This window comes from Equus asinus, chromosome 21, assembly GCF_041296235.1.
Source record: "Equus asinus isolate D_3611 breed Donkey chromosome 21, EquAss-T2T_v2, whole genome shotgun sequence".
In the NCBI taxonomy this organism is placed as follows: domain Eukaryota; kingdom Metazoa; phylum Chordata; class Mammalia; order Perissodactyla; family Equidae; genus Equus; species Equus asinus.
Window position 1 is genome coordinate 23,281,085 of NC_091810.1, and position 14,925 is coordinate 23,296,009.

The 14,925-nt window shown below is 40.7% G+C and overlaps 1 protein-coding gene across 5 annotated transcripts in view; it reads left to right on the top strand.

Moving 5' to 3' along the window:
- The window catches only part of SUMF1 (sulfatase modifying factor 1), an 87,948-nt gene extending 86,245 nt beyond the window's left edge, over positions 1-1,703 (top strand). For all 5 annotated transcript variants that reach the window (XM_014868374.3, XM_044754251.2, XM_014868375.3 and 2 more), the window contains one exon: positions 587-1,703. In XM_014868374.3, the coding sequence (XP_014723860.1) occupies positions 587-697 (111 nt within the window). In that variant the 3' untranslated portion in view covers positions 698-1,703. The remainder of the gene's footprint in view (positions 1-586) is intronic.
- Positions 1,704-14,925: the final 13,222 nt, after the last annotated feature.

Below are 14,925 nucleotides of genomic sequence, written 5' to 3' on the forward strand. Positions count from 1 at the left end.
AAAAGTTAATTGTACTTATTGTGTGAAGTTGAAACCCCATTGCTTGAGGATAACAACTGTTCATATTGTAGTGCACTGTGACTCTCCCAGTCTTTTTTAGTTGGTGTTCCTAATTATCTCGATTGAGATCATACCACATATACAGTTTTGTATTTTGACTTTTTCATTTAACATTTTATCATGAGAATTTCCTGTCATGAAATATTACATCAAAACATAATTTTCCATGGTTTTATGATTTTTAATGGATTTTTACTAGTCTGTCATATAGATATGCCATAACTTATGTAACTATTGATTGTTACTTTTTTTTTTTTTTACTGTTAAAAGTAATGCTGACACGAACATCTTTGTAAAATATCTATGTTTATAGGGTAAAACACTGCATAGCATGTGGGGAACTCTGAATGTGCTGCCCTTTCAAGACATGCATGCTTAGTGTGTGTGAGGGGTGTTAGTGGGGAAAGCTCTGTCTACAGGTAGGCAACTTCTCTACAGCTGGTGCTGGGTACAACATGCATCTGACAGGGTAGAGCCTTCAGCTGAGAGTCTGAAAGCGCTGACCTTTCTTTTTCTCTCTGCCCAGTCCTACTGCTATAGGTACCGCTGTGCTGCTCGAAGCCAGAACACCCCTGACAGCTCTGCTTCGAATCTGGGATTCCGCTGTGCAGCCGACCACCTGCCCACCTCGGGCTAAGAACCAAGAAGAGCCTTCCCAAGTCCAAGAAGAAGTCGTGTCGACCCTGCACTCGGCTTCCCTCAGAACGCTGAACAACCTCGTGTGAATTCCCACCCCGAGGTGGGTTCCATACCTGCCCAGTGGCCAAAGGAACTGCCTTGTGAGACCAAATCGCTGACCTGCATCAGCATATGCGCTTTATTGTGTGGTGCATCTCTGGAGATCATCGCCATGTTTGACTTTGAGAGTCTTTTAAAGAGGAAGGGGCGTGGAGGGAACCCTGAGCTTGGCTGCAGGAGGCCTACCTTCTGCCTGGGGTCTGCCACGGGGTCAGATCCCGGGGTCCCACACTTGACCTTACTGGGCCTCAGTGACCTCATCTATCGAGTGAGGGGATGCACAACATGATGTCTGAGGCTCACTCCAACTCCCAAATTCTATGAGTATATCAGATTCTATCGTGATTTCATAGTGAGAATTTATGACAGATTATTTTTTAGCTATTTTTTTCCATGTGTGAACCTTGGGTGATACTAATCATGTAAGATAAGAGTTCTCTTGTGTATTATTTTCAGAAGAGGATAGTGGGGTGCTGGTGATGAGTCTTTATATTCATACTGCACTTTGTTTTTTCAAGGAAATCAGTGTCTTTTACATTGTTATGATGAGTCCCACATGGGCCAGTGATGGTGCACTCAAGTTCAGCAATCTGAACACGCAGGAATGTCTGTGGGGTGATTCTACTGTGCTTTATCTTTTAACATTAAGTGCCTTTGGTTCAGGGGGACAGTTATAAGCCGAGTTTTCCCCTTTCCCCAAAGCCTTTGGTGAATGTGAAATGTGGGCTAAACAGAGAAACCTGTTTAATTCTAGATGTAGGAGAAAAGAATGAGAACCTTGAATTAACTATATTCAGGGTATACAGTGTTTTGTAATAGGGAAGTAGGAAATCTTGTTGGCTGTGGAAAATCAGATGCTTTGAATCATGCATAATATAGAATAAACTGGTATCTGCTAAATCAGGCTTCACTCTCATGGGTTCCTTTTCTGTGTCCCTCCATTGTGTTTTATTTTAAAGAAATGACTTTGTAGGGCAGGCCCCGTGGCGTAGTGGTTAAATTCGGCGCACTCTGCTTCAGCTGCCTGGGTTCGCAGGTTCGGATCCTGAGTGCAGATCTACGCTACTCGTCAGCCATGCTGTGGTGGTGACCCACGTATAAAGTGGAGGAAGATGGGCACAGATGTTATTAGCTCAGGGCTAATCTTCCTCAGCAAAAAAGAAAAAGAAAAGAAATGACTTTGTGGTGTGTACGTGTTTTGTTTGCTAGAAACTTTCATGTCCATTAGCTACTTGATAACTTTGATGCTTGAGCAGTTTTGGGGAATTTTTATTCCAAAACCCAAGGCTCTTCTGCTGGGAACCCAATTATGACCTTGCTTCTTTGTGCCTCAGTAGATGAGTCAAAGACAAGAACACTGCCTCTGTTGGTGGTCCTGTACAACCCGGCAGCTGCTTCACATGTCAGGAAAGCCTCTTGTTTTAGAGTGATGGCTTTCAACCTGAGGTCCCTGTCATCAGAATCCCATCCTGATTTTTCAGTCCTTGAAGACCCCTAAGACATTTCTAATGGGTAATTTGAAAGAAATGGTTTGTCTTTATGTTGGTTGTTCAAAAAGTAAGTAATATTCTCATGAACTTATGAAATAAGATTCATAAGTGTTCGACTAACACTTGATTGCTTCTTTCATACATAGCCTCCTAACATTAAAACATGTCTTGAAAAACAGTCATGTTGCTAAAGTGTTTAGCCACATTTGTTAATCTGTTATGTTGTGGATATAAAATGTTTCTCTACAAACTCTCACCAATTGATGATTAACTCCAAGCAAAACAAACCAAAAAAGCATTCACTTAATTGAAAAAGCTGATGTAGGAAATAAGGTATTTTATTCTTAAAGTCACCACTACTCAAGTACAGTTTTTGTTTTTACTGTTACCTCCCACCTGCTTATATTTTTTTACATAGTTATATTTTTAGTGTGTATATTTGGAATTCTTCTTGCTAATTAATGTTTTATGGCATAAATATTTTTGGGGGTGTATTGGCTTAGTCTTTTTTTTTTTTTTTTTTTTTGTGGGAGATTAGCCCTGAGCTAACATCTGCTGCCAATCCTCCTCTTTTTGCTGAGGAAGATTGGCCCTGAGCTAACATCTGTGCCCATCTTCCTCTACTTTATATGTGGGATGCCTGCCACAGCATGGCTTGCCAAGTGGTGCCTAGGTCCACACCTGGGATCCAAAGTGAACCCCAGGCCACCAAAGCAGAACGTGTGAACTTAACCACTGCACCACCGGGCTTGCCCCTTGGTTTAGTATTTAGAATTGCATTTTTAGCAGCAGCATAATTTTGGAAAGCATTTAAAAAGAAATCCTAACAAGGCTTTTGTTTAAGAACCACATTTCCAGGTTAGCAACTAAAGAGTGCCCCAAACTCCAGCCACCTCACCACTACACTTTATAATATTGCATATTGACTTATGAACAGACCACCAAGATGGCTGTATAATAATTTCAGCTTTAATGCCATATATGCATTCCTGAGAAACCTCACCTGCAAAATTGCACATAAAAAATAGGGGATAGAGGGGAAAAATAAGGCTGGGGCAGATGACTCAAAACTTAAGGAACTTTGTAACCAGAGCACTAGCAAAAATAATAACTATTCTAATAAAACTAGTAGCTCAATTAAATCTCCAATGGCATTTGTAGCCGGCATCATAGCCAGCCAGTCCTTTGCAGCCTTGAGCCCTGGGGTCCCTTCTTCCTTCTCCAAGATGTAAGTCCTTGATGACATTTGCCTTTTTGGTTTTTTTTAAGGTATACTTTTTGGTGAGGAAGATTGCCCCTGAGCTAACATCTGTTGCCCATCTTCCTCTTTTTTTTTCTCCCCAAAGCCCCAGGACATAGATGTATATCCTGGTTGTAAGTCCTTCTAGTTCTATGTGGGATGCCGCCACAGCATGGCTTGATGAGCAGCATGTAGGTCCACACCCAGGATCTGAACCAGCAAACCCTGGGCTGCTGAAGTGGAGCATGCAAACTTAACCACTCGGCCACGGGGCTGTCCCTGGCATTTACTTTTAATGGAGACCGCTTCCATCAAAAGTAAAGATCTGATTGGAATGTAGACTTCTTCATCAAATGTTTTTTTTTGGGGGGGGTGGGGCAGTATCTTTGTAGCATCTTTATCTGAACTCTCAGCTTTTCAGAGAGTTTAATTAACCTGGTAGAAAGGGTGGCAATTCTTGAAACCACTAAATAAACCATTACTTGCACATCCATAGGATTTTTAATTTCTTTTTTGTGAAGGTTTTCATATATGCTAAGGTTTTCTCTTAAATTGCAAGAAAGTTCACCCCAATTGTTTTAAAACATGTTTCAAATTGCATATGCCCCGACATGATTTCTGTCCTCCATTTTCTGTTTACTAATCACTTATGAGCTATTCTTAAATTAAAGAAATACATATTATAGCAAAACAGATATTTGGTTGATGTGCCAATACCAGTATTGAAAATCTGTTTTTTCGTTTTTTTTCAGGAGCTCTTATATGGGGTCTATACTTTTAACTCTTATTTCTTGCCCCATCAAGGCGTGGAGGGAATTTGAAGTTTGTTCTCGGATTGGCTTTGGTCTTGAATCCTGGACAATCTTACTTTGTTTTCAGGGGTGTACATGACGGGATGAGTGGGAAGCAAGTCATATCTTCTTTTTTAAAGCCTTGTAAACATGATTAGAAGGGAGTAGGGGATGGGGCATGATGGTGGTGGTGGTCAAGAGTGACATTTCCTTCTTGGAAAATATCAAATTACAGAGATGCCACAAACTTTGCCTGGATCAGCCTACAGCTTAAAATGGAATACAGATTTGCATTAATTGAGAGGTTTTTTTCTCCCCTACCCCTGCTTTTTTTTTTTGGCCAAGAACTCTGTTGTCCCTATGACCTTTCAGGAAAAAAAGAAATGGAAGATGCTGTTTATTTTAGTAAGTGTTGATTTGGGGCTGGGGTGTGGTGGGGTCTTGTCTCCAAACTAGTGTATTGGTAAATTCTATTTTCCATAAACTTCTTTACTGAGAATTCTGTTGTTGACATAAAATAAAGCAATGGGCCTTTCGTCCATGAGAAGCTCAGAATTCTAGTCCTTTGCTAATTGCCTTTTCAAAACAGGTGATGTTTTCAAGCTATACATAGAACTGTTGCATGTAGTAAAATCCATGCTTGACTTACTGAAAGGAATATTTTGAAAAAAAGAAAGATAGAAATATGGTGTTTTCTGTTCTGAGACTTCAGATAGTTCATATAAAAGACTAGTGTGGAGTTTATTCTTTTCTTTATAAGGTGGTATTTTGCATGCATTTCTTCTTCCCTCCTTCCTTCCAACAAATACTAACCTTACCATTGGCAATATTCTCATAAGAGAGTTACCTGCAGGCCAGCTCTGAGGAGGAAGACAGGAGGTACAGACCCTGGGAACAGGGGCCAGGCAAGATGCAGGCTGAGTGTGAGTGATGCCCATTCTAAAGGAGCAGCCATACAAAAATGGGAGCCCAGAGTTGCTCATTCGGCCAGTTTCTGAGAGTAGCTGGATATCTGCATTTTCATGTGAAGTCTTCTGAATTTTTAATATTGGCAACCAATTCAGATTTAAAAAAAAACAAACACTAGGGGCCGGCCCTGTGGCATAGCAGTTAAGTTCACATGCTCTGCTTTGGCAGCCCAGGGTCCCCAGGTTCGGATCCCAGGCATAAACCTATACACTGCCCATCAAGCCATGCTGTGGCGGTGTCCTACATAGAAAATAGATGAGGATTGGCACCAATATTAGCTCAGAGCCAATCTTCCTCACCAAAGAAACAAAAAACAAAACCAAACACTGTGAAGACCTAATAAATTGCTTCTACAGCCAGATTGGGCCTATGGGGTGCTGCTTTTCAACCTAGATTATGAAAAGTTGATGCATTTCGTGGAGCACAAAATCTCCTGTTTTTCTATCTGAAAAATGACTGGTCAAGTAAGTCATGTACTATTTAGAAATATCCAAGTGTGAGAAAGGGCCATGGCTTGCCCAAGGACATCACCTTACCCAGAAATGCCTTCTGAGCCTCCTCTCCTCCATCCCCACCCCATGCCACCTAAAATCATTTAACAGCCACAGGTAATCTCAGCAGCGCCATTCACAGTCCCTTTTCATTAACTTTAGCTACTCTTTACTAAGTTTGCAGATTAACATGTATCAGAGAATAGCAGAAAGGTCAGTTTCTTGACTATTAGTTTCATTTCATTTACTAAAACTTAATTCTCTCTAATACAAACTACCCCAGAGCAGGCCTTGTTTTTATAGGTTTGCCAGAATCAGTCGTGCTATCCGTGAAAGCAGGCCTTTGTTCTTTCAAACACTTAAAACGCCATAGAAATGATTAACTCCAAGAGCCTCAGATGGAACCTTGGCAGCTGCCAGGACTGCTTCCTTCCTCTGACTCTCATATTTAGAGTTAGGAGCAGGAGTTTAATTAATTTTTTGATTAAGCAAAATTATTACAGATAATATTCAGGTAGGCTATAAAATGAAAAATACTCTTTTCTGAAACTTGCCCTATTTAGGATTGGAAAGTTCAGAAGATTAGCATGAAGGGCTGGAATCTTTCAGCTTCAGATCAGATTCTAATCTGCCCCCAAATGGTAATTGACCCCCAAGTCATCCTTATGAGAAGGCTGCTGGGCCTTTGGAATTAGTCACAGTTGTCAGGCAAGAAGGCGATTCCATTTCAGAATAATTGCAGGTCGGATAGGATTTCTCTCCCGCCCCTGGGTCTGGGCCATGTTTGACAAACTCCTTGTTTTCTTTGCTGAGGGAATGGAAGACTGATCAGAGCAACTCTCTTCCAACATGTCAGCTTGGCACCTCAATAGGGTAACCTTAGAAGCTCTGAATCAACGCTTAGGGGGAAGTGAAACCAGCTAACAGACTATCAGGGGAAAAGAGATAAGCCGGTCCTTGTCAGGGGGCACTGATAAGAGGTTCACCTGCATTTGGTTTGGTGCCTGTGAGGGGGCCCTTTGTGGTTGTTGTTTTGAAGTCTGCAATTTTTCTCTGCTCCAGACACTTGCCAAATAAAATTTGATTTATTTACTTTTAAATGACTTGGAAAGATGCCCCTTTAATCTCTTCAGCTGCTGTCTTTAAAAAGCCATTTAGCATTGTGAGAAGAGAGCGTTGGAATGAGATTGTCTGGGATCATATCCCCACCCCACCACACACTTAACTATGTGAGCTTTAGGCAAGGAATGTCCTCTCAGGTAAAATGGGGATAGTAAGAGTACCCATCTCTGGGGTTGTGGAGAGGTATGAAATAGTGCAAACGTAAAGAGTTTAGCACAAAGTACTTGGGTAAGTGCTTGTTACTAGGTATTTGTTCCTGTTATAAGTATGATTATCAGAGGCAGAAGAGCAGGAAGGTGCTACACAATGGTTCTGGTCAGCCAGGGGTTACAGCTGTGGAACCGAGAGCATCATGGGCTAAGAGTAAGGAAGAAGAGGCTGAACATAAAAGCATGAACTTGGCCTCTACGTCAAACGTTAAAATAAACAAATAAATAAAAGAGCTCACATAATTGATCCCCAAACCTCTGTTAATGCTTGAATTTGAAAATGCCCTGATACTATATGCTCCATCTGTCCCACAGAGTTCTCATTCAAGGGGAAAATTAGATCTGATTATGGCTACATACGTTGTATAATTCTGAAGCTTTTCCTCTTGAATCCACCTCACAAAGAACCTCTGCTGGTTTAATACCAATGAAAATGTCATTCTTGGGCATAACAATAATTAAAAAGAAGGAAAACAAAAGGAGGGCAGTCTGTTGGCCCATAATATGTTGATCAGTCTGTTAATGTTTTCTGTGGTGTTTTTAAGGCTAATTTGCTTTTCAGTTTTAGAGAATAGTTGTTTAGCTAATTCTGCTTAGTCACTTAAATTTTTCCTTCTCATTTAGTCCTCTTGTGAGATTATTGGTCCAGAATATAATTCTAACTTCATAAATTACCAGATTTAAAAATCAAGATGATGGGGGCCGGCCCAGTGGTGCAGTGGTTAAGTTCGCATGTTCCGCTTCGGCGGCCTGGGGTTCGCCAGTTCAGATCCCGGGAGCAAACATGGCACCGCTTGTCAAGCCATGCTGTGGTAGGCGTCTCACCTCTAAAGTGGAGGAAGATGGACACAGGTGTTAGCTCAGGGCCAGTCGTCCTCAGCAAAAAAGAGAAGGATTGGCGGCAGATGTTAGCTCAGGGCTAACCTTCCTGAAAAAAAAAAAAAATCAAGATGATGTCCAAAGGAGAATAGTTTAGGGTTTGGCAGACAGTGTTCATAGGGATCGGGGTAGTGAGCAGTTCTCAAAGTGCGGTCTGGGGACCCTGGGGATCTCCAAGACCCCTGAAGGGGGTTGAGTCAAAACTACTTTCATAACAATATTAAGATGCTATTTGCCTTTTTTATTCTCATTATTTCATGAGTGTGAGGTGGGATTTTCCAGAGACTACATGATATATAGCCTGATCGCTCATAGAATATAAGCTTGTATATTTTCATGTTTTAAAATTTTCCCAGCCTTAATTTTTAATATGCTAAATGTCTCTAGATATAACCCACATTACAAAAGCTCTTTGGGGTTTTCAGTAATTTCTAGGTGTGTTATGGGGTCCAGAGAGCAAAAACTTTGAGAGCTCCTGATCTAGGAGAAAAGCAAAGTCTGACGGTGACTGAATTTGTCTTGGGAATAGTGACCAGCCCTTCTCTAGCTCTTCTGAAGACAGTCATGAAGAACTGAGTTTAAATGACCACAAAAGAAAGTAAAATGAACTGTTAAGAAGCACTGCCTTGCTTTCCACTTCAGAAGACCTATTAAATGCAGAAGTGATAACGGACTCAGGTCCTCTGAAAACAGGTCTGTGCACGGACTGCCCTAAATAGTCCTGTGGTTGGAATCACTTCGATATTGAAGGACTCCCCAAAAGGGCTTTGCAATGTTAGGGACGTGTAGTATAAGATCCCCCACTGTTGCACCCCCTGCTCAAGGTGACATGGTGGTGGGACCCTGCATGTCACCAATGTCCGCCCCCTCAGATGGTGGGTGTATTATAAAGCCAGTGAGAAGGGTCAAAGTGTTACTTTCATGACACAGCTCACTTTCTCCTAGGGAATTTTGTCTTCCTTTTGCTGTAAATTGTGACTGTTCTACGTCTTCTCTTGGCTGGTTTGTCTTCCAGCCAGCAATTTTGGGCACCCCTTAGTCAGTGAGGCACGGTGCTGGCTGCTTTATGTACGTGATCTAATTTAATCTGCAGGCAATCTTGGAGGAACCGGTTGTTTTGGGTATTTCCAGTGTGCTCTTGGAAACCTGGACTTAGAGTACTTGCAAGGTGCCCAGGCGATGCGGCGGAGCGAGGCAGAACCAGGACTCAACACCATTTTTGTGACTTCTGTTTTGTCTACTATATCATTAAACCCGCAGTTTTATTTTGAGTTTGGGGTGAGGACAGATGGACTGACGAGGGAGATTACTGGGGCAAGAGAGAGCCTCCAGGAGAAAGAAGACAAAGAGCCAGGAGGTAGAATGGACTCTTGCTTAAGAGCGTGGACTCTGGAGCCAGGCTGTCTAGGTTTTAAATTCTTGTCCTACTGCTTTCTGGTATTGCGATTTGGGGCAAGTTACTAAACCTATTTGTGTTTCAGATTTTCAAAATTAAGTGGAAGTACTTCTAGAAAAGGTAGAATTGAGTCAGGAGGGTTAAAATGGTCATATAGGGTGACGTGTGTGTAAACCTTTGACTTGTTTTATATCCATTCCAAACTTTGAAAGTCGATGCCGTAATTATTCCCAATATGGTAATGAGATATCCTAGGTTAAGACTACATATTTTCAAAAGGCGTGATTTCATCACATCCTTTGTTTCCCCAGAATGTGCTGTTTCTTTTTACAAAATGGTTACGTTCCCATAAAGAGGATTCTTTTTTTAGGGGTGAGGTGGGAGAAGGCTGGGTTTATGGGAAACATTCATCCGCTGGAAGTAATGAAGATCAAAAGGTGCGTTATCAGCTCATTTGTACCAGGCTCGAATTCATGAAAAGAATACAGCTGATAAAGACAACTGAGATCATGTGTGAAGAATGAAAGGCATAGCGTCCCTCATGCTTGTTAAATAGCATTATGGGAAGGCTTCCTTGATAAGATTAAATCCCCTCGTCTTTGTGAATCTAGACTAAAGTTTCTCACTCTCTTCTCCTAACTCTTCTGCTGGACTAAAAACTGGGCATTGTTTCTTAAGACACAGTTTCAGGGCAGCTTCCAACTCAACATTTGCCTCTGTTCCAGAACATTTGTAAATATTCAGTTCAGCGGGGAAGGAAAAAACCTCACTGAGAACCACAGTCACATTTGTAATTTCATATTTATTAACGAAACCTTTTGCTGCAGGACATATTGGGCAAGCCAAAGGCTGAATCACACTGATTATTGCTTGTGGGCTGTTAGCTTTGGACAATCTCTTTTGGAGCCAGCCCTTGTACCTCCATCTGTGGGCATGTTTTCCTATGAAGTGCCAACTTAACATGGTTTCATGTGTAATGTTCCCCCTCTAGTGGCCAGATTGTTTTTGGTTTTTGCTGCTTTTGTACAAATGACCCCCAGAGTTGGAGAACCTTTATTTAGGGGTACTGTGGATTTAGGAAGGCTGGAGGAGGGGATAGAAAAGGGGCATGCAAACCTTTATTCCATAGGAAAAATATTGTTCGGAAGTATTTGTTCATTCCAATCTCTAGCTTGTTAGAGAGGAGATGGAGACGGAGAATGTAACCTGCAGAAGGGAGGAGAGGCTCTGGAAGGATCTCTCATCTTTTTATTCTGATTATTTTCTGAATTTCTACTGCCTTTATTAATAATTATCTTATTCATGACCATCTATCAAGTTTCATTAGAAAACTCTTTCTTTTCTTTTTTTTTAATTATAAGAGCAATAAAATGTATAGGCTAAAACCTAGAAACTGTAAAAAATATGCAAAGTATCCTTAGAAGCCATTCATTCTTTGAGTTCTATTCTTCTCCCGAATCTGTGCCAGCAGGTGACTACTATCAACAGTTAGTGTATCTTTCCAGACTTTTTTCTGTGCATTTACAAACATATATTATACATGTGTGTACTGTTATATATCGAATACAGATGATTTATAAATAATAACATATATACACACACAGAAATCATATACAATATATACAACTTATATTTGGTTTTTATAAAAAATATGGAATCATGCTATAAATAGTATTCACTTAATATATTTTGTACACTTCATGAAAGTGCTGTATAGGTCTAGCTCTTTTTAAAATAGTAGAATTAATTAAGTTCAATTAATTTAAGCATTCCCCTTTTGATGAATAGTTGGGCTATTTTCAGTTTTTACTGTTAAAAAAAAGTTTCAATAAACCTATTTGTACCTGCTTCTATCTTTACCAGTTTGTGCAGAGACTTCTGTAGGATAAATTCCTGGGAGTCTAACACCTGTATCAGAGCATATGGGTATTTGGAATTGTGATGGATATTGACAGCCCTCCAACAAGGCTGTACCAGTTTACATTCCCAAGCACGGTGAATCTGCAGCTTTTCAATGGTTTTTTGTCTAAAATGAATCTGAGAACAACCAAGGTAGCTCAGCATAGGGGACATTCTTCTGTAGAATTCATGGATCGTTGTCAGGGGAGATGAAGGAAATCAACCTGAGGTCTTCATCTGGCCTCAGCACTAGAGCATCCCCCACCCTCTGTGGCTGAAATAGTACCCCGGGGTCTGCTAATTGGTCCAATCCTGATCGCAAATGACTCCTGTCTACAAAAGTGACTTACTGTTAATGAAATCAGTCTTCAGGAGTAAATTGTTTCCACTCCCCACCCCTGCCCACAACCCGCAGTGATCTCTTAACTGCCTGTAATTACCATGTCATAGTCCTTGTGGTTTGGTGATCTGGAGCCTCTCTTTGAGTTAATAATTCTGACCTTTCCTACTTATGGCTTGGTTGGGGATGCTTCTGACCTCACCAGGAATTTCTTCTTAGTTAAAAAAGTTAAAAAATCATAGTTTGAAGGTCAGGAACCTCACATGTTATCTAGTCTCATCTGCCTCCTCTCCCCCATCCCCCAACTCCATTGATGTCTTCGGAGCTGGTCCCTGGACCTCGCCTGGCTTGTTGAGTCCTGAGCCCTGCCCTCAGAAGACTAAGTGAATAGAGCTAAAATGAGGCCTGAGATTAGATACTTTTCAAAGTCCTCATTCTCACCCCCTGAGCTCTTGGGCCTCCTACCTCTTGGGAGCTTTAGTTGCATTATCTGTAAGCTGAGAGCTTGAATTACTTGAGCTCTCCTAAAGGGGAAAGGAGGAGGGTTGTCAGGAAAATTCTACCTGGAGACTTTAGATTGGGAGAGTTGCTCCTAGGAGTCACTAGAGTGCCCACCTTGGTGGCCCTGTTACTGGAAACACTAGTGGGTGCTGCTTCTGCTTTAGGCTCTATTTCTTGACTCCCTTCTGGAATGACATAAAACCAGTTGGGAGGAAGGCAAGACTAAAACATATGTGCGCCTCCGTTGGCATAGACCTGTTGTCCACCTCTCATTTTACAATCTTTCAGGACCCTTCCACTCCGGAATTCTATGACTGGGGTCCCTGGGTGAAGTAAACCCAAAATTGAAACCAGCCACATAAAACTGAGTAGTTTTTGCTTTATATTACCTTTAAAAAACAACACCAACAGAAAGCTTACTGTAGTATTGAAGCACCTAAACAATATCTCGTATGTAATGAGTGCTGTATAAATGTTGGCTAAATGACCTGAGTCTCTGACAGTCCCTGGAACTGAGGACCTACAGTCAGCCTGCTAGCAGCTTCTCGATGGTGTGTGGCCTTTTCCTTACCCTTGGCAAGTGCTTGCTTTGTTGGGACCTATGAGTTTTGGAGTATGGACTCGGAGCTTTGGAACTTTTATGTCCCATAATGTTTGCAAGACTCTTATAATCAAGTTGGCTTTGTAAGGGATAAATTATTACTTTTTGCCTTATACGTCCTCAGAGTGGCACTGTTTATAAATGAATAAGCCGAAACTGCAATTGGAGAATCCCAACTGAATTTCTTCTTAGTTAAAAAAAAGTGTGAATAACATTTGCTATCACCTTTGATGTTTTGTAGCAGTGTCGGGGGAGGTGGAGAAGGTTTCTAACCAGCCACAAAAGTATAGGTGTATTGGTAAAGAAATTGTCTTTTTAAAGGAAATAAAAATTTTAAAAATGTTAGTGAATCCATTTGATCTCTGTTCAGTAACAAATGCCTAATGAATGCTTGTTAGACCATAAAGCATTTCAAATAACAGGTGCCAAAAAGTCTCCCTTGCTTTAGCCTTCTAAGTCCCCAAAATTTCTGAAATTTTAAAAACTCTATTTTTATTTGGTATAATAATGAAAAAATAAAGAAAATCTATATATTCATTCACAGCAGGACAAGAAAAAGACTCCTAAATCTTCAAAGTTAACGTCTAGGCTTTAGATGAATAAACTCTGGAGAGCTAGTGCACGGCATTGTGATTATAGTCAACAGAACTGTATCGTATACTGCAAAGTTGCTAAGAGAGTAGATTTGAAATGTTCTCACCACAAAAAGGAAATGGTAATTATGTGATGTGATGGAGGTGTTAGCTAACACTATGGTGATAATCCTACTGCAGTATTTAAGTGTATCAAATCAACACATTGTACACCTTAAACTTATACATTGTTATATGTCAATTACTTCTCAAAAAAAAAAGAAAAGACCACAAAGTGGGATAAAAGCCTAGATCTAAAAGTTACTACAGAATGTTATTTATGTTTTTGAAGCAAATATAAAGGTAATATGAGGCACATTCATTTTCTACAACCTTCTCATGTTAAAATATACTTCGCAAAATATTAAACACTAACATATTAAATAAAAATTAAAAACATTTGAACTATTCTCTACAAAAATAATAATAGTAATAAAAACTGACTTTAATGGGAAAGAATAATAAAAACTGATTTAAATGGGAAACAAATTCCTTTTAAAAAACCAAAATACCCTTTACCTCCCAGAAGTATCATTGTTCTAAGCACCTCTGCTTCATGATAGGAGGAGGCGTGCTTGAATTGAATCACAACAGCTACTCCGTTTGACCGTATTCTCCTTTATGTCATTCTTCTTATTGTTCTCCTTTTTATCTTGTCATCAGAATGGCCAGAGCTGTGTCTGAGGTGGGAGAACGAACTTGGCAAGATGCTGATGTACTGTATGGCAGTAACGCCAGCCCATGTGTTGGTGTCACTTTTTTTGGGTACAGCAAGTTCAGAACAGGATGTTCTCTTATGAGACTTCAAATTGGTTTTTGATGGTCAAATATTCAAAGAAGCATTCCTGAAAGCAAAAGCTACAGCACATACATCTCCTCACGCTGGGAATATTGTGCAGAAAAATCGAGTTTATGTGGAAGAAGAAAAATGAAGCAAGTTAACGTTATGTTTTTTTTTAAGCATGTGCAACTTGATACTTTTGGAAATAGACAAACCCCCTCAAATTTTTCAGAACTCTGTATCTGAAAGCCTGGTGTCCTACAAGCTGTTTCTCTTGCAGTGTTCGGGAAATGGTGCCTCAGCACATCCAGTTGCAAAGCCAGAAACAGCAACATCATTCTTGACCTCTCCTCTCTCTCATCTCCCGCAGCTAGTCCATCTCCAGGGCCTGTCACTACTGTCTCCCAGATTCCCCTTGAATCCCTCCCTTTCTCTCCATCTTCTATAGTCCAAGCTGCAGATCTTCCCCGGGCCGCTATAAACAATCTTCTAACTGGTCTACCTGAATCCTCTCTGACAACAACTCTCTGTCCCCCAACCTTAGTCGGTTCTCCCAACTACAGTCATTTCTTTTTGAAATATAAATATGATCACGTCCCCATTCTGTTCAAACTCCACTAGTGGCTCTCCATTTACTTTCATGAAGAATATTGTCTCAGTTAGCTTGGGTTGCTATAACAACTTACCATGGTTCTGGAGGCTGGGAAGTCCAAGATCAAGGTGCTGGCTGGTTCAGTGTCTGGTGAGACTCTCTTTCTGGCTTCTAGACAGCTGCCTTCTCCCTGT